The sequence below is a fragment of the Zeus faber genome, assembly GCF_960531495.2.
Source record: "Zeus faber genome assembly, chromosome: 22".
NCBI lineage: Eukaryota > Metazoa > Chordata > Actinopteri > Zeiformes > Zeidae > Zeus > Zeus faber.
Genome location: NC_137209.1, coordinates 23973176 through 23997615, shown reverse-complemented (window position 1 = coordinate 23997615; position 24440 = coordinate 23973176). Strand labels below are relative to the sequence as shown.

Below are 24440 nucleotides of genomic sequence, written 5' to 3'. Positions count from 1 at the left end.
AAACAAACTTTTTTCACCATGCACATCTTTGATGTTATTCAATGGGGAAAGTTGGATTCAAATGATTATGTATTTTTCTCACTCACCGGGCAGTCCTGGAAGCCCAGGAACCCCAGGGGCGCCGTAACCAGGAAGACCTGAGAGGAGAATGGAATTATTGGTCATTTTTATCAAATTTTCACAACTTATATGAATCAGAATCAAACCTTATATGATGATCCTCTCCATTATAATGTGTATGGTAATGACATAAGTACTTTTTATTTCTTTATTTCATTTCATGTGTGGGTGTTGATCGAAAACAAATCATTTTCCCTTCAGAAAAGTGTGGTGGCTGCACGTATTAAGAAAATCCATTTACAGTCATTTTTTCCGCAGTGAAGCCTTTCATTTACAACCACGCACCGGACTCTCCCTTTGCGCCCGCTGGTCCAGGAATACCATCGCGTCCGGCCTGTCCCTTGTCCCCTGGGAAACCGGGGCCACCGGGGCGACCCGCCTCTCCGGGTCTACCAGGGGCTCCGCTCAGACCGGGAGAACCTGGACCGCCATCCAAACCTTTGGGACCGGGGATTCCAGGCGAACCTAGGAGGGTGGAAGACGGGAGGAAGGATGAGCGAGCATGGTCGGGGATCGGATTGAAATGTGAATCTGAGCGTGTTCTGGTGAGCTCTAGTGGCGGTTTCCGGTACCGGGCACAGCAACAAAGTGGTGCTAGAGCCTATGGCGTCAGGTTGACCACCTACCTTGGAATCCTGGGAGACCTGGGTCACCCTTGGATCCTGGTCCACCTGGTAACCCTGGAAGTCCAGGTCCGCCTGGAGTGCCCTTCTGTCCTGGAGTTCCTGGGAAGCCGGGCTGGCCCGGTTCGCCCTGAGAGGTTGAAACATTAGACATTAAACCTGCACTGTGTTCCTCAGTAAATGCAGTCGTCGATCAGTTTTAGCCTCCGCTCCACACCTTTGTTCCGGGCAATCCCGGTTGTCCGATTCCAGCCGAGCCGGGGTCGCCTTTGGTTCCGGGGAAGCCGGGGCCTCCAGGTTGCCCCGGGGAACCTGGCCGTCCTAGCTGACCCGGCGTACCCTTCTGTCCTGACGGTCCTGTGGCATCACAGCAATGGTGTCAGTAACGAGAAGGATATGCATGCTCTTCAGAGCCGGCGAAGGGACATGAACAGCAGTTCCAGCTTACCTGGGAATCCCATCTCTCCCATGCTGCCTTTGGATCCTGGACCTCCGGGGGAGCCTGGGCCTCCGGGAATGCCACTGTCTCCCTTTGGACCTGCATAAACCGCAACAAAGACAGTTAGAAACAGCTTGAGTTCAACGTCGTGTTGTTGGTCTTGGTTCTGAGTGGGTTTCTTGTGGACCCAGTGTGTCACTCACCTTGGGGTCCTGGTGTTCCGGGGCGTCCGTCGGACCCGGGGAGTCCAGGGTCGCCTGAAAGTCCGGCAATCCCTTTCTGACCCGGAAACCCTGACGCTCCTGGAGGATAAATAATGGTAAAACAATTAATTAGGGTGACCCTAACCGTCACCCCGATGGCGCCTTTTGTCAATACAAGAACTTTGAATTAGAACAGGAATAGTTAGTCCTCAGCTCAGATGGGATCAGATGTTGGTTCCTACCCGGTAGTCCAGGCTCTCCCTTGGTCCCTTTCAGGACTTGATGAGGCTCACTGGGTCCAGGAGGGCCCTGCACACCGGAATCTCCTCTCTCTCCCTTGGCTCCAGGACCTCCGGGACCTCCAGGTCTTCCAGGGAAACCGTCGTCGCCTGGAGGAGGAGGGAGCAGGTGAGTGATTAGTTGTCGTTGTGAATACCGGTGTTTTTGGTATTTATTGTATTTGTAAAAGCTTTTGTTGGAGGTGAATGGTTGGTTTTCTAGAACGATGCACCTTTAGGTCCAGGGAATCCAGGTCCTCCAGGACCTCCAGGTCCTCCAGCAGGTCCTGGAGCTCCCATCGCTCCCATGTCTCCTTTAGTACCTGGAGCCGATCAGACAGAGCCAACAGGTAAATAATAATAATAATAATAACAATAACAATAATAATAATAATAATAATAATAAACGTGGTATCATGATTGATACCAACTATCTAATTTCATAGCAAGGCTCGAAACATAACTTGAGATGTGTTGATTTTTTCTCGATGAATGATGAAGAAAAACAGACGAGAAGCAAAAACCAGTTTGTTTGTTACTCAGGCATTCAACTACCAACTCCAGATGGTCACACAGTCTGTGAGCTTGCTAGCCGCCCAGCCATCCAGCCAACCATCCAACGAAGTGGCAGGGTCAGTCCACCAGGTAGTCTATCCTTCCAGTAAGCTAGCTACAGTAGCTAGTCGGTCGTCAAGTAATTGTACTTTTGTGTTTATTCAGGGTTTATTCATCCTGTCATGTTTTTTTCTCCAGCCAGGCACTGGTCACCTGATTACACCCATTAGCTGGACAAATGGATTGATGCTAATTGGCAATTCCAGATGGTTGACTCAAAATACTGGGTAGCACTTTTAATTTCTGGACCTGCAAGTTCCACAGCGAGTTAGTTTACATTCTGTTGAAGCAAACAAGCCAGTCAACCAGGTGGCCATCACCTTGACTGGTAACTGTGTCATATTACCTGACTGTCCAGGCAGACCATCTCTCCCGGGTCCTCCGGGAGGTCCAGGGGTTCCAGCGGATCCCGGTGAACCGGGGAAACCGGGGCTTCCTCTGTCTCCGGGCAAACCCGGGATGTCCAGACCTGGAGGACCCGGGTCTCCCTTCTCGCCATTTGTTCCGGGGAATCCTGGAGGAGCAAGGAAGGTTGGGAAATAAGACTTTCATTTCTAGGACGTTTGAGGTCAATTTAAAGGCAAACAAAGTACTTTGATAATGAATCTTGGGAGATGCCATGATTGACGTTTTATAAGGCACCAAGTTTAACAAATGTTTGTACTAAAAGACACACTCACAGCACCAGGATTCAGGTATGGTACCTTTCTGGCCTTGGCGTCAGAGGGTGGGCGGGTAAGGAGATTAAAAAACAGACACAGACCATCGAATACAACAGACGTGGACGTCTCATATCACCACCCTGTACTACCCTGTACCACCCCAGACTACGCTGTACCACCCCGGACCACCCTGTACTACCCTGTACCAACCCAGACTACACTGGACCACCCTGTGCCACCCTGGATTACCCTGTAACACCCTATGGACTGCCCTGGATCTCAATTTGTTGCCAAATCTGCCTTGAAAATCACGAAATGTGGCCGTAGCTTGAGAGACTTTGTTTTTTTACGTCCCCAACGGTAACACAGTACAGCAAACCGTTTAAAACTGTGATTTGAGGTCAAATAATTAATTGAATAATGGCAGAAAGTTCATTAATTCAATACAATTCTAATCAGTTAAGTGATTAAAAAGTATTTTACAGCTTCACCAAAATGTCTTTGTTCCATATTACAAAGTTATGGAAAGTCTTAGAAAAGTTATGTTTTAGACCGATAGATGCCCGATGGGGTTCAGACAACCGTCATTTTGTATCGTCTCATCCTCATCTTTGATTGTAAGGGTCGAAATCCATCGCAAACATTTATTGTAAACCGTTAAACAAACCCTAAATTAAAATATACGCAAATAAACAAGTCAGCTGAACTCCCAAAGTTCTTACCTGGGGATCCCATCAGGCCTGGGGGTCCGGGGGGTCCTTGGGGCCCTTGAGAGCCGATTGCGAGTGATCCTGGTGGGCCACGAGCTCCTGGAATACCGGGGGTACCGGGTTCACCTGGAGAAGATCAGTGGAAGGTTAGGACAGCGATGGCGGCTGTGCTGATGGAAGCTTGATCCAGTGAAGTGTCCGAGTTGACTAGACTACCTTTTGGACCGTAGCCTCCGTCTAAACCAGACCGTCCTGGTGAGCCAGGGTTTCCAGGGAAACCGGAATCGCCCTTGGGTCCTTGGACACCTTTACCACCTGGAAAACCCGGTGGTCCTGAAGGGCCTGGAAGTGCGAAGCCAGGTTCTCCCTACGAGATGGGAAACAACATCCGATGATTCAGTCCTTCAGCGGGTGTGGATCGACTTTAGTGCCAGTTCTGCTCACAAGACTTGGCCTGTCATACCTTAACACCTGGGAATCCTGGCTGTCCTGGGAGCCCGTCTATTCCTGGTCTACCCGGTCCGCCGGGAGATCCGGACTGTCCGTTAGTACCTGGGAATCCTGGAGGAGAGTAGATGTTGAAATAGCAGGATTAAAAAGAGGTTTCACATAGCAAGCTGACAGGGGACCGGATCGTAATAGATCTACTTTGGAACTATAAAAAGGTTTTGACCGGGATTCATTTTGCACAGTGGCCCAAAACGTATTGTCGGCCTTTGTCTGCTCTCAACAGTCCTGCTTCTGGCCAAAATGTGACCCCCTGGACTAAAAATGGGTGGGTTTGTATCATGGTTTTGACCCGGCTCAGTCTCAGGCAGTTACGCGACTAAGGTGGACAGGATAAAGAAGGGAAATGGTAAAGAGAGAGATGGAAAAAAGCTACAGTGTAGGAGTAGGAGGAAATGAAAGGAGGAGGAAGTGATTTGAAAAAGAAGCTGAAGATGAAGAAGCGGTGATGGTATGGACGGGTTTGTTTCACCTTTGGCGCCGGGGGGGCCTGGTAGTCCGATTCCTGGGAGTCCTGGATCACCCTTAGATCCCGGTAACCCTGGGAAACCGGGCTGACCGGGCTGGCCGGGGTTGCCTAGCACCAGAAAATGAAACCCAGAACCATTTGTTAAACTCTGACTCCGTTAAGACGACGCTGCATGATGAACTGGAGTGTGGATCTCGTACCCGTTTGTCCTGGCTGACCAGGGTCTCCGTCCTGTCCTCGAGGTCCGGGAAGACCCTTCTCAGCCACCGTCAGACCGGGTTCACCTTTAGGACCCGGAGCGCCCGAGGTCCCTGGTCTGCCCGAGACGCCCTGGACACCCTTCTCTCCTGAGGGCCCCTGGGGGCCGAAACCGGGGGAACCCGGGGGACCCCTGTCACCTGGGAGTCCCTGCAGACCTGTGTCACCGGGTGCCCCTCGTTCTCCTTTCACCAGAAGAGAGCCCTGTTGGGAACACACACAGAGACATGTGCAGGGTCAGTGCAGAGACACCTTAATAATACATCAACCAATAATGGATGGATGGATAAACATACATATAATTAATATCACATATCAATGCATGGTTGGATGGATGGATTGGTACTGATAGGTGAAGGATGGATGGATGTATCTTCAGACTGATAGGTAGAGGTTGGTTGGATGGAAGAAAGGATGGATGGATGGACATACATACATATAATTAATGTCATATCAATGGATGGATGAAAGGATGGATGGACATACATATAATTAATGTCATATCAATGGATGGATGGACTGACAGACTGATAGACATCTATATAGTATTGGCTTGCTTTGTTTGTTTGATTGATTGATAGATGATGAATTGATGTGGATGAATGGTTGGTTGGATGATGGATGGATGGACAAATGGATGAATGGTTGAGGATGGATGGATGGAGGTATGGATGGTTGGATGGGTGGATGATGGGATGAAGGCATGGATGGTTGGAGGAATGGAGGTATGGACGGATGATGGGATAGAGGTATGGATATTTGGATGGAAGTATGTATGGTTGGATGGATGGAGGTTTGGATCGTTGGATGGATGGGGGTGTAGATGGATCGTAGGATGGAGGTACAGATGGTTGGATGGATGGAGGTACCAATGGTTGGATGGATGGAGGTTTGGATGGCTGGATGGAGGTTTGGATGGTTGGATGGAGGTGTTGGAGGTATGGGTGGATTATGGGGAAGGAGGTATGGGTGGTTGGATGGTTGGAGGTTTGGATGGATGGATAGTTAGAGGTATGGATGGATGGAGGTATGGGTGGATGATGGGATGGAGTTACCGGGGTTCCCTTTTGTCCCGGTGCCCCCGGTGTTCCGTCCCGGCCGGGCCGACCGTCCAGACCCGGCAAACCGGGCGACCCTGGGAAGCCTGTGTCCCCCTTGGCGCCGCTCAGATTGCCGCCCACAAGGGCGTCACCGGGGTCACCCTTCTCCCCTGGGAATCCCGGGGGTCCGATTGGGCCGGTGGAGCCCTGCAAGGGCGGAGGGGGAAAGGGTTGAGAACAGAGAAAAGAAGAAGAAGAAATGACATAAAATAAACAGAAATAGATAAATCTGGTTTAAGCTCAATTTAAGACCAATTTTAGAATCAGGAAATCAAAGAAGAGTGTCATCTACACACTGGAAAACAGCCAGTGTGGGGGTAAGGGGTTAGAACACTCCTTTCTGAGTACTGAAATACTCAAAGACAGAAAGACACAATACATGTGGCTGAATGGGAGGGAAGGCGGCGAAGAGCTGAGAATGCAAGGAGTGGAGGTGGAGAAGTCGGAGGAGTTCAAGTACTTGGGGTCGACCATCCAAAGCAGTGAAGAGTGCAGGAGAGAGGTGAAGAAGAGAGTAGAGGCAGGGTGGAGCGGGTAGAGAAGAGAGTACAGGCAAGGTGGAGCGGGTAGAGAAGAGTGTCCGGAGTGATCTTGGTAGAAGGGTTCCAGCCAGAGTGAAGGGGAAGGTGTACAGGACGGTAGTGAGAGCAGCCATGTTGTACGGTTTAGAGGCGGTGGCACTAGCAAAAAGGCAGGTGGATGAAGTGGAGGTGGCAGAGTTGAGGATGTTGAGGTTTTCATTGGGAGGGACAAGGATGGACAGGATTAAGAATGAGGACGTTAGAGGGACAGCTCAGGTTGGACAGTTTGGTGGAAAAGTGAGAGAGGCCAGATTGAGATGGTTTGGACACGTGTGGAGGAGAGATGAGAGTTACATTGGGAGAAGGAGGCTGAGGGTGGAGCTGCCAGGCAAGAGGAAAAGAGGAAGCCAAAGAGAAGCTTGATGGAGGTGCTGACGGAGGACATGCAGGCGGGTGGTGTCAGGGAGGAAGAGGTCAAGAACACAAGGTGTTGGAGGCAGATGATCCGCTGTGGTGACCCCTAACAGGAGCAGCTCAAAGAAGAAGAAGTAGAAGAAGAAGAAGAAATACTCAAAAAAGATTTGTATTTGAGCCCATTACTTTTTTAGTGGTCATGAGTAATGTAACGCCATAGTTTTGCGATTGAAGTAATCAGTTATTTAGTTACGTTTTCAAATAAACAATCCATTGCCGTTTTATTTATTTACCCGTTCCTTTAATTGCAGCAAAAAAAACAAAAAACAAAACATAAAATCCAGACCGTTCTCATCCTCCTCCGAGATTTGCCTGTCTGTCTCCACTGCCAGCGCGTTCACAACGCAAGTGCAACCTACCCAGGAGGGAGGGGGCGGGGCTTCTTTCTACAGCGAACTTCTTAAACGTGATTATTTACAATTTATGGCTGAAAGGGACGAGAACGGTTTGTATTTACTTTCACATACTTCAAATAATTCAACTGTTTTCATTGCAGTTGAACTGCAAAAATAAACGACATGTTGCATTAACTTGCTCGGCCATATGCTTTGAGCCCCGGTACCCTCTTGGTTTTATGTTTAATAAAGAGCCGTAGAGGGGACCTGGTGTCCGTCATGGTGTCAGCCTGCAGAGTGGCAGCTTGGGCCTTGGACGAGGCGGTGCAGTGAGGGCAGAGTCAACACATCTAAAGGGGGAGTTCCTAGACAATATAACCTGACCAACAGGCGCAAGGAATCAAACAGGTTTTTTATCTGTGGTCATGCAAATGTGCTCTGTGTTATTTCTCTCACGAGGTAACGCTGTAACGTAACAAGTTACTTTTTAGTGGCAGTAATCTTGTGACATAACCAGTTACTTTCAAAAGCAATGTTACCCAACACTGAAAACAGCCAAAACTAATTGGAGCTTATTCTGAGCCTAAAATGCTTTCAAATAGTTTTTCAAGTACTATTTTTCTTGTGCAAACACCCTAACAACATCCTCAATCATGGAATCAATAAATATTTATCAAGGATGGGTAATATTAAGTTTTTAAGTGGTCGACTACCAAGAATTTCAGTCGATTTGTCGACTAATCGACTGAAATTCTAGCCGTGACGTCATCACCCTGCAGAACAGATCCACGGATGACGCGGTCTCCCAGGTACTGCACACCACGCTCACGCACCTGGATGGCCAGAAGGGGGCCTATGTGAGAATGCTGTTCATCGATTATAGTTCAGCTTTCAACACCATAGTCCCCACCAGACTGGCTGTCAAGCTGTTGGAGCTCGGATTGAATGGTCCGCTGTGCACCTGGATCCTGGACTTCCTCACAGGCCGCCCCCAGGTGGTCAAGGTGGGGAGTACATGTCAAGCTCCCTCACCCTGAACACAGGATCCCCCCAGGGCTGCGTCCTCAGCCCCCTACTGTACTCCCTGTACACACACGACTGTGTGGCCAGGTCCAGCTCCAACACCATCATCAGGTTTGCTGACGACACCGTTGTTGTGGGCCTGATCACCGACTGCGATGAGAAGGCCTACCGCGAGGAGGTGGCTGACCTGTCACTCTGGTGCCAGGACAACAGCCTCCACCTGAACGTCAGCAAAACCAAGGAGCTGATTGTGGACTTTAGGCGTGGATCACAATCGAGGACGCACGCGCCCTTGTGGATTAATGGGACTTCTGTCGATAGGGTGAGCAGCTTCAGATATCTGGGAGTCCACATCACAGAGGACTTAACATGGACTGTTCACACAGACACTCTGGTGAGAAAGGCGAGGCAGCGTCTCTACCACCTCAGGCAGCTGAGGAAATTCCGGGTCTCGGTGAGGATCCTCAAGTCCTTCTACTCTGGAGCAGTGGAGAGCATCCTGACAGGCAACATCACTGCCTGGTTTGGGAACTGTACTGCCCAGGACAGGCGGGCCCTGCAGAGGGTGGTGCGTTCAGCTGAACGTACCACTGGAACTACCCTCCCCCCCTTGCAGGAGTTATACACCAGGAGGTGTAGTAGCAGAGCCCGTAGGATCATGAAGGATCCTCATCACTCCAACAACGGACTGTTTCAGCTGCTGCGGTCAGGCAAGCGCCTCCGCAGTCACGCAGCGAGAACAGAGACTGAGACGGAGTTTCTTCCCTCAAGCCATCAGAACTGTCAACGCTGACCTCACCAGGGGTCCTAACTGAGCCATACACTAGGCTCCACTACCTACTGTACTGTATGTAGCATACTGTACCGCATACTGTGTCACTGTTCAGGGTTGTTCGTGATGCCATATTGCTGCGCCGTACTGTTGTATACTGTGCTGTATTATCCCAAACACTACCTCACACTATTCACATTCACATGCCACTTTAATTCACATGCCACTTTAAATGCACATATCTGTATATACATAGGCATATTCCTTCTATCTATTCCATTTTATTTCAATTCATTTTTATTGTATTTTATTCTATATATTTTTATCTTATTCTATAAGTATTCCACTTACTGTATTACGTTTTAGGAGTCAGTTAGTCGGTCTATTAGGAAGGAATTTTCTACTTTTTATTTTATTTTCTATTTTTTCCTAGGACTTATTGTGTGCTATCACCGGGTGCGTTGCATTACATTTCACTGCATATATGTATGGAAGTATGTATATGTATGTGACAAATAAAAAATCTTGAATCTTGAATCTCTTGAATCACCCCCCCAACATAGACCATTAATTGCACATAGAAACAGTTACTAGTATATAAATAATGTTACTATAACTATCACTAGGTGCTTTTTAAAATCATTCCTTTATTTTTCCAAATAGGACAAGTGGTACAGGGACCAAACCAAAACAAGTCCTACCAGAGATGACAAAACGGAAATGGCAGAAAACTGCAAATGACTCGGCATGGCAGAAGTACGACGGTGGTCGGACGGATCCATCTACTGTGTTATCTAATTGGGGAAAATAACACCGCACTTCGCTTTGTCTCGCCGCCATCATTCCCTCACACGAGCACGTTCTCCGTTGAGCTACACTTATTAGAGTCGGGGCGGAGTCCAATCATGAATAATTTTATCAGAAGTCAACGCCACTGCCCCAGTTGACGAATCAATTAGTCGACTAATCGGTTAGTCGACCCGAGCAGTGACTCGGGCAGTGACGACTAATCGATTAGTCGACTATTAATACCAATGCCTAATAATAATAGACGGTTCTTGACCAGGCCTCTTTCTACGCCACAATCATTTAAGGCCTTATTTTTCTGCTTATTTAATTATGAAGATTTCAGACTTTTTTTCTCAAACCCAGGGATCAAAACACCCTGAAAAAAGGCGTGGTCTCATTTTGGTTTCATTTCAAGCTTTCACTCAAGTGACTGTGACGCTGCAGTTTGATCGATATTTCCCCAACACCTCAGATCTCTGGTCCGATTGCTGATACGGTGTCTAACTTCCTGTCTGGACGGGAAACGGGAAGTGAAACAGGAAGTACTCACGGGGCTGCCACTGGGGCCGGGCTGTCCCGGGAATCCTTGTTCTCCTTTGATGCCCGGAGCGCCAGGCGTTCCTGGGTTAGGATGGCGCCATGGAGAAGAGAGAATTATCAAAAAACAAAACATAAGCAAAAGTGGTTTCCACGGTGACAGCGTTCATGCAAAACGACAGAAAGAGTATATTTATATATTATATATATATTATATATTTATTTATATATTTATATTGTTATTGATCACAAAAAAAACATAAAATTTGACATATATCCTATGGAAGAGGATTAGGGCCACAAGAAAAGAAATCTGTTCCATATGAGTTTTATCTCATCTAATCCCAAAATTCAGACTTTATCTATATATTTATTCTATCTAAATGGCAATCATTTTTGTGTATTCCTCATCATCTTCTGTGATCGACAATTAAATAATAATAAAATAATAATAATAATAGTAATAATAATATTTTATAATAATAAGAGTACATATATTAAGTTATAATACTATGTGTAAAATAAATCAATAAAATGAACATAGAAAAGATGGCAGTGGACCGGACACTGAAACCACTGAGCCAACCTGATGCAGGACTTGCAATAAACGCGTTAGACCTGTAGAGCGTGCTGTCGCTGTCCTTCAGATCTTTAGGATGTGACTGCTCTTACCGGGAAAACCGGGGGCTCCAGCCGGTCCTTGGGGTCCTGGGATTGGGTTGGCACCTCCAACGCAGTTGACGCAGGTGTCGCCTTTCTCACCTGGAAACAGCGACAGGATGGAGCCAGGTTTGTCAGAGCCACGCCAGGGCTGGATATCGTTTAAAACATATGTATAGTATGTATCTATGGAAACACAGGTACTGGTACCGATAGCATGACTTAAACCCGGTTCCCAAATTATACTTTGTTGAATGAAAAATCTCTTTTTAAAATGGGAAATACTGACTCTAAGGGAAACTTGTTAACCGCCCGCTAACTGTGTTAGCTGAATGCATGGCTGAAGAGCGGATCAACTAGCCTTGCTGCCGTGAAGTTAGGGAAATACACCTTCCGAATAAACCTCTTGAATCTTGAATTGAGCTATTTCAGCAATACGTCCTGTGTCTTCCGGCTCGGTGATCCTTCTGCAGACTTGCATTGAGCTAGCACAGTTAGCATGCAGCCAATATCACCATACTAGACACAAAAGGACAAAATTGGTATTGATCATCTCGTCTACATCAGGGCAGATGGACAAAGAATTAATTTCCCCAAAAGTTGGAGACGCCTTTTAAGGTCAGATACTGCTTAAAAATAAAAATACACCTAAAATGAATTAATTGATTTCTGCTGAGATCCCGGGGTGTCAATCTAAGAACCAAGAGATTGGTTTTATCTCCATTGTTACTCTATGGGTGTAACACCCCAAAACACTGACCGGGCGCAGAGCACCCGCACCAGCTGTCACCACATAATAAGGCACCGCAGCAAACCACACAAACCAACTCCATCTTACCCGAACCAAACAAACAAACAAAAACAAACCCAACCCAACCCCAAGCGAACCTAACCTAACCCAACCAACCCAACTAAACCAACCCAGCTCAACCCCACCCCAACACTAACCCAACGCAACCAACCCCACACAAACTCAACCCAACCAACTCCACAACCAATCCAACACCACCCCAACCGAACGCAACCCAACTCACCCCAACCCAATCTAAACTAAACCAACACCACCCCAACCCAACCCAGCCAACCCCACCCAAACCCCAGCTCAACCCAACCCAACCAATCCCACCCCAACCTAATCCAACCCAACCCAATGCAACCAAAATCTCCCCAACCCAAACAAAAATTAAACCAACCCCAACCCAACGCAATTCAACCAAAACAAAACCAACACCAACCCAAACAAACCCACCCCGACCCAACTCAACCAAACCAAAACTTAACCAAGACCACCCAACCCAAAACCAACCCAGACAATCTGAATACAACTCAAGCCGACCCACAACACATCAACCCATCCCAAACCAAACCAACCTGACCCAAACCCACCTTTCTGGCCAGTCTCTCCCTGGAAGCCCCTCTCTCCTTGCGGTCCTGACCGCCCGGGCTCCCCAGCGATGCAATTTCCTCCTCCGGAAGAGAAGCCTGGAGGTCCGGGGGGGCCCGGGAGGCCCTGCTGTCCGGGGCCGCCGTTCCGCCCTGGGGGGCCGGGCAGGGAGACGCCGGGGGCGCCCTCCTCTCCCTTTTGACCCCTATCTCCTGGGAAGCCTGGAGCTCCGGGCTGACCGCCACCAACTACACCTGGAGGGTGGAAGAGGTGGATGGAAGGGAATATGGATGGAGGAAGAGATGCAGAATTGTATCCATATTTTATCCAAATCAGAAGAGTTTCCAGCAAAGACTGACGCCCACATTTTGACGTTTAATACTTGATACTTTGTGCGCGCTTAAAGTGCAGGTTACCTGGAATGCCCGGCTGTCCTGGAGGACCCGTCAATCCTGAGGAAGACAGGAGGTCAGAGGTCAGCACTTCAAACTTAGAACTTGAAACTTAAAAACTCAATAGAATACCTTGATTTGGGGTAAAATTAAAAAAAACCTCTAAACTGCTTACTGAGTTAAAGTCCAAACCCTCGTGAACAACTAGGGAGGTGTAAAAAAAACAAATATGTACAGTACTGTATATCTAGTATATGCTATAAACTATATATTGTTGAAACATTTTAAAATAGTAAATGTTGTCACAATGGCTCATGATCATTTTGATTAATGTTATTTACGTTGGAAGTGACTTGACTTGCGGGACTACATTTAAACCTGACCTGCTGGTCCTCTGTCCCCCTTGCGTCCGTGGCTTCCTGGGAATCCGGGTTCTCCTTTGGGTCCGACCCGACCGTCTGTCTGCCTGCCGATCACCTGGGGGCGCAAAACGGAGGACGTGGGAAAAATGCCTCTGTCAAGTGGTCACGGTCGGTACTGCACCAAATAATTTGTCAAGGAATGAAATGGAATGGAATAAATGACAAATGTACTGTTAAGTGAAGTTAAGATTGAAGTTATTACTCTTTTTATTACTAACTAGTTTCCATTCTGCTTATAAGGTTTATTGAATTGGCGACCCAGACCACTGGCGCACCCTAGTGGCCATGAATATATTTTCATGACTTCGCAGCACGAACATTGTATTTATTGAAAGCAGCGGGATTTTTCTCTTCTTATTGCTATTCTGGTTTTTGCAGAGTTTATGTTGTGTCTGGGTGAGATAAATTAAGTTTGATCATAAAAAATTGGCAATGTTAATTCCTCCTAATTTAAATTATACACAGGTTTTAAGGACCCGCCCACACACACAAAAGGTAAACTGCTTTTAACTACACTCCCTTTGCGTCTGTTTAAGTGCATTCACAGGGCTGCGTTGTGAATTCCATTCTCTCGGCCGCACAATAATGGGTTAATCAGATCAAAAGACAATGAAAATGGTGGAAAAAAACAATAAAATACACACCAATCCTGGAGGTCCTGGAAATCCACGGTCACCCTTATCTCCCTGAAAGAGAGAGAGAGGGAGGGGGAGGTTAAAAATAATGCAATAATCTGTCAAAAAATTAAAAAAAGGGGAAGAATAAATAAACACAGAATTTTAAAAGTAAATATGAAAAAGAAAAAGTCACCCTCTCTCCATCCCTGCCTGGCGGACCTGGAATACCCAGTTCTCCTTTGATTCCCTGAGAGAGTGCGAGAGAGGAAAGGGATGGAGGGATATCAGTTGACAAATTGTAGAGCAAACACTGAAACTCTCTTAAACCTTTTGACTTCCAAGTTGTTGGGACTCACTGGGAAGCCGGAGGAGCCCGGGTCACCATCTTTACCAGGTTTCCCCTGCGAGGAAGAAGAAGAAAGAAGATCCATCAAGCACTAGTACCAGCGGTTCTGCTAGTCAGCCGCTCAACGGGCCTCCGTGTAGTTCGGTGTGCGTGGTACTCACTCGTTTCCCGGCCTCTCCGGGTTCACCTTTCTCCCCTTTTTGTCCGCCGGAGGGACCCTGAGCGAAGCAACGGGCACAACACCGACAGTCAACAGATGATTGGATGAGGAGAGGCGACTTTCCTCCTCGGGTCGGTGACGCGAGCGAGTATAGGGTTAATCGCCATACTTACCGGAGGTCCGGGAAGACCGCTTTCACCAGTGAGACCCGGGGAACCTTTGTCGCCCTGGAAACCGCGAGAATAAAAACAAAACAACGATTTCAGTCGAGAAAAGCATATTGTTCGTTTTTTTTGGCTGATTGTATAACCAGCTATTATTCATTGTTCATTCTCAGGTGTATTTTCGTTGCTTTATTCTACTATAGATTTATTTTACTGCTTATGTTTGGGTTATTGTATATCGGAAAGTGTTTCCTTTCTATTTCTTAATTCTATATTATTGTATGTTGCCATTTCTTCTTGCCTATTGTTGATTTCTAGGTTTATTTGATTGTTTTTGGTAATTCTAGTTTCACACTTATTGTTTATCAGGGTGTTATTGTTATTAGAGATGCAACGAATAGTGGATAAATTAGTTGCCAACTATAAAATGAACCACCAACTATCTTGATGATCCATTAATCATTTTGATTAATTTTTTAAGAAGAACATTTCCATGTTTCAATTTCTCTGATTCCAGCTTCCTAAATGTGAATATTTTCTGGTTTCTTTAGTCCTGTGTGACAGTAAACTGAATGTCTTTGGGTCGTGGAAAAACATTTGAGGAGGTCGCCTTGGAATTTTGGAAACGGTGATCGACATCTTTAATTTGGCAATTTATGGACAAAATAACTAAACGATTGATCAAGAAAATTATCGACAGATTAATTGATAATGAAAATAATCGTTAGTTGCAGTTTAAATTGTCATAGCCAATTTTGTTTTTTATTATTTATTGTACAATCCATATTTTTAACTCCAACTCCACTCCATCATGTTTGATGTTTGGAGTCAAACGAGAGATAAAACGACACTGCCATCTAGTGGCCACAAAGAGGATGGCAGTTGGAAGCCTATACTGCTATCTGGTGGCGATGTTTGTCACTGCAGGTCAGAGGCTTGGTCAGGCATTGGATTGAATTGAAGATTTTCAATTTTCCAAAGGTGACATAATTTTGGGGTTAATCTTTGGAAAGTTCTTATCTTACCATTGGACTCCAATATTATGGAACAATGAATGACAAATACTTGCCTTATAGGACGGACTGAAGGTCACAGGGAATACAGGTGTGAATACACCCTGTTTCCTCCTATGTTGGTGCCCGCCAAAATAAAAGCCCCGCAAAAAGAACAACCTGTGTTTTTGGGCAGCGCTTTGAGACGCTGACAAATATTTTAAATAAGTCATTGTGTTCAAACACAGATTTTTATCCATTCTTTTTTGTGAATTTGATATATTTGTGATATTTAGACTAATTTCAGACCCAGGCAGGGGGGGTCTGGTCAATCGTTGGACCACTTGGAGCGACATTGAGTTTTGTGTTTCTTTTGTTGCTGTCTTGTCCTAAGCCGGTGTTTTTTTGCTGTCGATGCGATGGGATTCGTGGCCTTTTCTCCCTGACTGAGCCATGTCTGTGCAAACTGGAAGAAGCGACCGGGTCTCCGAGCCGGAGGACTCTGGATTTCGGTACCTTGTCTCCCCTCTGGATCTCAGACTCTGGAGGTTTCTTCTGCTCTCCGACCTGACCCGGGGGGCCCGGAGGTCCAGGAAGACCCAGGTCGCCCTGGGGAAACCAACGACAAAGGACGTTTTCGTAATCATGATAGGTAGGGTCAAGACGTGGTTGCGTGGCTATTTGAGAGACGGTCTCTTTTTGGGGTTTACCTTCTCTCCTTTGGGGCCTTGGAAGTTCAACCCCATGTTTCCCTGGAGAACAGAGGAGATATGTAGCGGCATGAGGCGTCAACAACAACAACAACAACAACATTGAGAAACCAGGCGAACCTAAATCCCCCTCAAACGTTTCCTCCAGAGCAGCCTGTTTCAACCTGCGCGCCACCCCCCCTGGTGGTCCACGCAGGTATTTTCTCGTAAATCACTGAAAACGTGCCTTTCCCCCGCGCAACTTGCGGTCGGGTGTGGACCGCAAAAAAAACGTTAATAACCGTATCTCTCATGTTAACTTCCTACATGAGCACATATTAGTATATTACTTGTCAGGAGGAAGTTATGGTGCAATTTGTTATCATGATTAACATGTTTCACAATGTCTTCTGAAATCAAAATGTTGAAGCTGCAATTGGTTGCACCGGTCATTTGATGGGTGACATCAGAATAATATTTGAACATATAACAAACAACAATCAGTATGGAGACGGTCCACACTTCAAAACGATGTGATCCGCTGCAATATGATGATGATCCGATTCTATGATGCAAACCCAGAGAAGGAACCGAAATAGCCATACAAAAAAATTGGGACAGTTGATGGTGCGTCGTGGGTGGAGGGGACCCGGCTCACCTTGGGTCCGGGGGGTCCGGGCGAACCTGGACGCCCCTGAAAAACAGAACCGGAGTCAGACACCGTCAACGCTGTTAAAGGTATGGAGCAAGTGGAGACGAATGAAGCTGTACCTCATATCCTCTGGGTCCTGGAAGGCCGCTGGGACCTTGCAACCCGGGGGGTCCAGGAGCTCCCTAGAACACACACACACACACACACACACATGAGAAGTTTTCCAGGGTGCTCCGCCTTCGGGCCTTCCTGCGCGTGGACGGATTTGAAGGTCATGTGAGTTCTTTTCGGGCAGATCTCCGTGGACAGATGACGGCGGGAACTGACCGGGACTCCTGGGAGGCCGGGCAGCCCCGCGGTTCCTTTCTCGCCGAAGCGGTTCGTGGAAATCACATCTCCTCGATCTCCCTGCAGACGGACGGGACAAGAGCAGAGAAGGTCAGAGAAGGTCGAAGGTCGGTGGAGGTCGGAGGTCAGTGGCGGTCGGAGAAGGTCAAAGGCCAGAGGAGATCAGTGAAGGTCAGTGGAGGTCGGAGGTCATTGGAGGTGGGAGAAGGTCAAAGACCAGAGAAGGTCTGTGGAGGTCAGAGGTCAATAGAGGTTGGGGAAGGTCAAAGGCCAGGAGATCAGTGAAGGTCGGAGAAGGTGGGTTAGAACGGTCAGAGGAGGTCAGAGGTCGGTGAAAGGTCAGAAAGGAGAAGGTGCGTGACCTTGGAACTGTGGAACCCAGAGGTTGTTCAAAGTTCTTCTGACCTCAGTGGGTTATTGAAGTTGAGGTTAAGTTATTTAGAACCTCAACCTTTGGGTCCTCTTACCTTTGGTCCTGGCAAACCTGGTGGCCCCTGGAGAGGAGAGAAAGACCAGTGAGGCTTCCAAGGGATCAAAACAGCATCAAGAGGGATTTTGTCGACTAATTTGCCGTCTCACCGATCGTCCTTCCAGTCCCGGAATCCCTGAATTCCCTGGGAACCCACGCTCGCCCTGCGGACACGGAGACAGGCATAGTAATTTCCCCCTGGGATTTTTAAAGTATTTCTGATTCTGATTCTGAGACACATCAGTCACATGACCCCAGATAAAGAAAGTCCCACCATCATTAACGTCACATGACATGGATGTCACAAATCATTGTTTGTCATTGTTCTGCCTTGAGAATCTATAATAATAATAAAATAAAATAAAATATAATATATAATAAATAAATCAATAATAAATAGTAAATAATAAATAAATAATATAAAATCAAAATAAAATAAAATAAAATTAAATTAAATATAATATAATATAATATTATACTTTATTATAATATATTTTATTATATTATATTATGTTATATTATATTTGATTATATTTTATTTGATTATATAAAATAAAATATATTATAATAAAATATAATAAAGTATAATATAATATAATATAGTATAATATTATATTACTATACTATAATGAAGTATAATATAATATATTATAATATAATAGAATTTCATAAAATATAATATAATAAAATACAATATAGTGTAATATAATATGATGAAATATAATATAATAAAGTATAATATAATATAATATCATATAATATAATATAATAAAATAAATTATATTATAATAAAATATAATAAAGTATAATATAATATTATATAATATAGTATAACATAATGTAGTATAATATAATATATTATAATATAATAGAATTCAATAAAATATAATAAAATATAATATAGTATAATATAATATAATATCATATAATATAATAAAATATATAATAGTAAAATATAATAAAGTATAATATAATGTAATATAATATGATATAATAAAATATATTATTTTAAAATATAATAAAGTATAATATTATATAATATAATATTATATCATATAATATAGTATAATATAATATAATATAATGTAGTACAATATAATATATTATATTATATTATACTATGGTATAATATTATTTAATATAATAAAATATATATGTTAATATATATTATATGTTATATGTTATATGTTAAAATATATATGTTAACATTAGAAGGCAATAAACAAAGGCAATTGCCTCCTAAATCCATGTTTTCTTAAATCTCAGATCGACATCGTTACTTTCACACTCTCAAATTCAAAATGGCTGCAACTCGCCCGCAGAATACAACCTTGGTTCCGTTGCAGCCCGCCGTCCCTCGGGGGCCCGGGGCCCCGTCCTGGCCTGGCAGACCCTGGGAGACAGAGGCAGCGGGCGACGTCACTCACTTTGAAATGAACACGGTTGAATACGGACGGATTAGGAACGCCCTGGGCCGGAAACTCACCGGGATTCCTGGCGTTCCTGGAAATCCTGGAAGTCCTGTCGGCCCCTGTGGTCAGCAGCAGAAAGACGGGATTGTTTCCATGACGACGTGTCAAATTTTAATTTCAAATGATAATAATAAAAATGATAAATGCAGACATTGAATCAGGGGGAGACACTGACATCTGCTGGTCAGAGCTGATTTTAAAAGGAAAAACAGTGGATTGTGAAGAAGTTTCGTTTGTTGCTTCAGATTTGAATGGAGTGATGACATCATCAAGGAAAGTCCAACACTCACTCTTATTCCTTTAGGACCAGATGGTCCTCCTGGTCCATCACTTCCCTGAGGAACAAGGAGACACATGGAACTTAAGAGGTGGATGGATAGATAGATGGGTGGATGGATGGGTGGATGGATGGATGGATGGAACAGTAATACAGGCTAGTGGCGCAACATAGAAACTACAACAAAGACCTGAGGAGATGAATGATAGAAATGAATATCAAAGTCCCAACGCAATGTTAAATTAATAGTAATATAAATATAAATGAATGAATATAATTTTAAAACAACATATTAGTATTAATATTAAAACTAATATGTGGTTTTAAAATTATATTCATAGTTTTTATGCTTTAGTTCACTACGCAGTTGCCTATTTCTCATAGCGGAAGCTCCTAAACTAGACATACAAGTAATTAGTAACTACTCATACTAGTTAAACAACTAGACATACAAGTTATACAACTAGACATACGAGTTATACAACTACACCAACTTCTATGAATAGTCATAATATTTATTAAAATATATGTACTAGCTATAGAACTCTGTTAGAACTGTTGTGGATGGGATGGCTTCAGCAGCCACACCTGCTGCTTGTTGGTTGGTGTAACGAGCAGCAGGTAAAACCTCCATCCACACACTCAGGATGGGAGTCCGTCATGACATGTTCTATCTGCTCCTGGCTTGTTCCAGCTAGCCTCCGCTCCGCAGTAAACTGATGTTTACATCCCATCGTCTTCTGTGTCTCTGTGCCATCCTGACAATGTGAGGATGGCTTTATAAACCTGCCGCTCGTCAGCCCAACCAACGAGCAACAGGTGTGGCTGCTCAAGCCATCCCATCCACCACATACATACTAGTGATATAACTAGTCATAGTATTTATTAAACGATATGTACAAGTTATATAACTAGTCACACTAGTTATAAAATCATATCATATCATCATTATATCAATGTGTGTAATAAGGTACAGACGGTGGTTATCACTGATGGCTCTGCCCACTTCCAACTGGCTCTACATCACCTCCACCCTAATACCGAGCGCAGCACTTTGACTAACGACGTCATCAACGCTGTGTGTGGTGGCCCCCCTACCCACGCACCTTCTCCCCCCGCCCGCCGAGGGGCCCCTCGGGGCCTGGAAATCCTGGAACTCCAGGCTGTCCGGTCAACCCAGGGAACCCCCTCTCACCCTGGAAGCACACACACACACACACACACACACACACACACACACACACACACACACACACACACACACACCGCTCGTTTAAGGTCAATAAAGTCTTCTGTTCAAGCGTTAGATGCATAAAAGAAAAGAAAACATTTATTTTGAATGTGTGTGTGTGTGTGTTCACTGACCTTGGTTCCTTTAACTCCGCTACAGTCACACTTGGATCCCACACATCCATGGCAAGCCTGAGAGAGAGAGAGAGAGAGAGAGAGAGAGAGAGAGAAGTATGTTTTATTTCTTTCAGTTGATGTGGTAAACAGCTGGGGTTCTCAACTGCTGGGTCCCGATCCAAAAGTTAGTCGCGGCTCCATTGCTAGTGGACCACCGGTATATACTGTATGTCCAGTTCTTTTAAAACTAAACAAAAAAGGAGAGATATTTTCTTTATTTTTTAGATGAAATAATAGATAAATAACAGTTAATAAAAATAAATTTATAAGGAATAATATAAAAATAAATAATAATGACCGAATAAATCATAACTTATGAAATTATAACCCAAATGCTCTTTTCATAAGGGGTAAAAAATAAATTGTTAAAAAGAATTTTGTGTAAATGCAATTTTGTTTTTAAATAATTGAAAATGATTCATATTTCAGTCATAAATTAATAGAACAACTAAAGCCCCTGTGGACGGGGAGGGTGGGAGCAGCCGACGGCGGTGACAGCCCCTCTCCACCGGGGGGCGACAACGTGTGACAGGAGATGCCTGCAAAGCAGCTCGCTGAGGGAACAACCACCGTCACAGCCACCATCCTACTTCTATGTCACCACCTTGAAACACTGCACCGATATTTATCACGACACATTCAATGGCAAAGAAAATATAAACAACGCAGGAAAGTGTCAGAACATCTCCAGGCTGATCCTTGAAGGAGCACGACGGCCACCAGGGGGCGGCCTAGCACCCAGAAACCACCTGAGAAACCAAACATGAAATGGAACATGAAGTGACGGTGACCCCCCGGGACCCCTGCTCAGGACCTCCTGGAGGGGCACGGACCACACATTGAGAACCATCAGAGGATTCTTGATGAGAGTAGAAGCGTCATCTCGTAAGAAACCTTTTACCTAAGCAGAGATGGTTCAGTGACCGAAAATGTCCTTTCTTTCTTTCTTTCTTTCTTTCTTTCCTTCTTTCTTTCTTTCTTTCTTTCTTTCCTTCTTTCTTTCTTTCTTTCTTTCTTTCTTTCTTTCTTTCTTTCTTTCTTTCTTTCCTTCTTTCTTTCTTTCTTTCCTTCTTTCTTTCTTTCTTTCTTTCTTTCTTTCTTTCCTTCTTTCTTTCTTTCTTTCTTTCTTTCTTTCTTTCTTTCTTTCTTTCTTTCTTTCTTTCCTTCTTTCTTTCTTTCTTTCTTTCTTTCTTTCTTTCCTTCTTTCTTTCTTTCTTTCCTTCTTTCCTTCTTTCTTTCTTTCTTTCTTTCTTTCTTTCCTTCTTTCCTTCTTTCTTTCTTTCTTTCCTTCTTTCTTTCTTTCTTTCCTTCTTTCTTTCTTTCTTTCCTTCTTTCTTTTGTCATTCTTTCTTTTTCTTTCATTCGTTCGTTCGTTCGTTCGTTCGTTCGTTCGTTCGTTCGTTCGTTCGTTCGTTCGTTCGTTCGTTCTCACTCCCCATCCCTGCGTTTGAGAACTTCTTTGGATGTCAGTGGAAAATTTTCAACTAAAAACAACCAGAAAGGGCGGAGGTAGAAAGGAATGGAGGATGGATGGATGGAGGGATGAATGGAGAAGGGATGGAGGAGGGATGGAGGGAGGAGGGATGGAGGGAGGGATGGAGGGAGGAGGGATGGAGGGAGGGGTGGAGGTGATTAACTTTTCCCAGGCCTGTTGACACAGAGAGAGACAGTGCAGACTGCACGCATGCCAGGATGAGGGAGGGGGGGGGATCCATCAACAAATTATTATGAAACGTATTTAAATTTTCAGTCTTTTATGACTCTTTATGTACTGTGTGTGTCACTGCTGTACGGTCAAGGGTCCATATATCCATATATCTATATAAATATATATGGATATTATATCCATATATCTATATATAAATATATATGGATATTATATCCATACATCTATATAAATATATATTGATATTATATCCATATATCTATATATAAATATATATGGATATTATATCCATATATCTATATAAATATATATGGATATTATATCCATCTATCTATAAATATATATGGATAATATATCCATATAGCTGTGTGATATTTTATATTGTGATGAGACTGGATATCATCTGGGATTCTCGTTTGCATTACTTTACTGAAGGACAATATTGAACTGCATCATGTTATTACAATATATAACCAGACGCCATCTAGTCTGGTATGACGGGATGACATTACATTTACATTTACATTTACATTTAGTCATTGATCAGACGCTTTTATCCAAAGCCACTTACAATCATTCAAACAGCGACGGACGCAGCCATCAGGAGCAATGAGGGGTTAAGTGTCTTGCTCAAGGACACTACAGCATGCTAGCAGGAGGAGCCTGGGATCCAACCAGCAACCTTTAGATCACTAGACCACCAGCTCTACCTCCTGAGCTACCATCCCCCCTATGACGTATGACGGTATGATGGTATGACAGTATGACAGTATGACGTATGACGGTATGATGGTATGACAGTATGACGTATGATGGTTTGATGGTATGATGGTATGACAGTATGACGTATGACGGTATGATGGTATGACAGTATGACGTATGACAGTATGACGTATGACGGTATGATGGTATGACAGTATGACGTATGATGGTATGACAGTATGACGTATGACAGTATGACAGTATGACGTATGACAGTATGACAGTATGACGTATGACAGTATGACAGTATGACGTATGACAGTATGACGTATGACAGTATGACGTATGACGGTATGACAGTATGACGTATGACAGTATGACAGTATGACGTATGACAGTATGACAGTATGACGTATGACAGTATGACAGTATGACAGTATGACAGTATGACAGTATGACGTATGACAGTATGACGTATGACAGTATGACGTATGACGGTATGACAGTATGAAGTATGACGGTATGACAGTATGACGTATGACGGTATGATGGTATGACGGTATGATGGTATGACGTATGACGGTATGACGTATGACGGTATGACGTATGACGGTATGACAGTATGACGTATGACAGTATGACGGTATGACGTATGACGGTATGATGGTATGACAGTATGATGGTATGACAGTATAACGTATGACGGTATGACAGTATAACGTATGACGGTATGACAGTATGACGTATGACGGTATGACAGTATGACGTATGACGGTATGACAGTATGAAGTATGACGGTATGACAGTATGACGTATGACGGTATGATGGTATGACGTATGACGGTATGACGTATGACGGTATGACGTATGACGGTATGACAGTATGACGTATGACAGTATGACGGTATGACGTATGACGGTATGATGGTATGACAGTATGATGGTATGACAGTATAACGTATGACGGTATGACAGTATAACGTATGACGGTATGACAGTATGACGTATGACGTTATGACGGTATGACAGTATAACGTATGACGGTATGACAGTATGACGTATGACGTTATGACGGTATGACAGTATAACGTATGACGGTATGACAGCATGACGTATGACAGTATGACGTATGACAGTATGACGTATAACGGTATGACGTATGACGGTATGACGGTATGACGTATGA

The 24440-nt window shown here is 44.4% G+C and overlaps 1 protein-coding gene across 1 annotated transcript in view; it reads right to left on the bottom strand.

The window, feature by feature from the left end:
- col4a5 (collagen, type IV, alpha 5 (Alport syndrome)) overlaps positions 1 to 24440 on the bottom strand; it is a 55610-nt gene that overhangs the window by 11913 nt on the left and 19257 nt on the right. Inside the window, exons 2-38 of the mRNA XM_080022884.1 lie at positions 20845 to 20901; positions 20586 to 20675; positions 19493 to 19537; positions 19217 to 19261; positions 19061 to 19123; positions 17841 to 17894; positions 17729 to 17755; positions 17241 to 17321; positions 17033 to 17095; positions 16920 to 16955; positions 16283 to 16324; positions 16089 to 16181; positions 14590 to 14643; positions 14418 to 14474; positions 14267 to 14311; positions 14104 to 14157; positions 13938 to 13979; positions 13255 to 13348; positions 12896 to 12931; positions 12482 to 12733; positions 11108 to 11197; positions 10449 to 10519; positions 5940 to 6131; positions 4827 to 5088; positions 4630 to 4734; positions 4114 to 4211; positions 3867 to 4017; positions 3663 to 3776; positions 2625 to 2792; positions 1897 to 1986; positions 1628 to 1774; positions 1386 to 1484; positions 1192 to 1281; positions 961 to 1100; positions 747 to 873; positions 406 to 585; positions 87 to 137 (exon numbers count right to left, since the gene is read on the bottom strand). Of these exons, the coding sequence (XP_079879010.1) occupies positions 87 to 137; positions 406 to 585; positions 747 to 873; positions 961 to 1100; positions 1192 to 1281; positions 1386 to 1484; positions 1628 to 1774; positions 1897 to 1986; positions 2625 to 2792; positions 3663 to 3776; positions 3867 to 4017; positions 4114 to 4211; positions 4630 to 4734; positions 4827 to 5088; positions 5940 to 6131; positions 10449 to 10519; positions 11108 to 11197; positions 12482 to 12733; positions 12896 to 12931; positions 13255 to 13348; positions 13938 to 13979; positions 14104 to 14157; positions 14267 to 14311; positions 14418 to 14474; positions 14590 to 14643; positions 16089 to 16181; positions 16283 to 16324; positions 16920 to 16955; positions 17033 to 17095; positions 17241 to 17321; positions 17729 to 17755; positions 17841 to 17894; positions 19061 to 19123; positions 19217 to 19261; positions 19493 to 19537; positions 20586 to 20675; positions 20845 to 20901 (3505 nt within the window). The remainder of the gene's footprint in view (positions 1 to 86; positions 138 to 405; positions 586 to 746; positions 874 to 960; positions 1101 to 1191; positions 1282 to 1385; positions 1485 to 1627; positions 1775 to 1896; positions 1987 to 2624; positions 2793 to 3662; positions 3777 to 3866; positions 4018 to 4113; positions 4212 to 4629; positions 4735 to 4826; positions 5089 to 5939; positions 6132 to 10448; positions 10520 to 11107; positions 11198 to 12481; positions 12734 to 12895; positions 12932 to 13254; positions 13349 to 13937; positions 13980 to 14103; positions 14158 to 14266; positions 14312 to 14417; positions 14475 to 14589; positions 14644 to 16088; positions 16182 to 16282; positions 16325 to 16919; positions 16956 to 17032; positions 17096 to 17240; positions 17322 to 17728; positions 17756 to 17840; positions 17895 to 19060; positions 19124 to 19216; positions 19262 to 19492; positions 19538 to 20585; positions 20676 to 20844; positions 20902 to 24440) is intronic.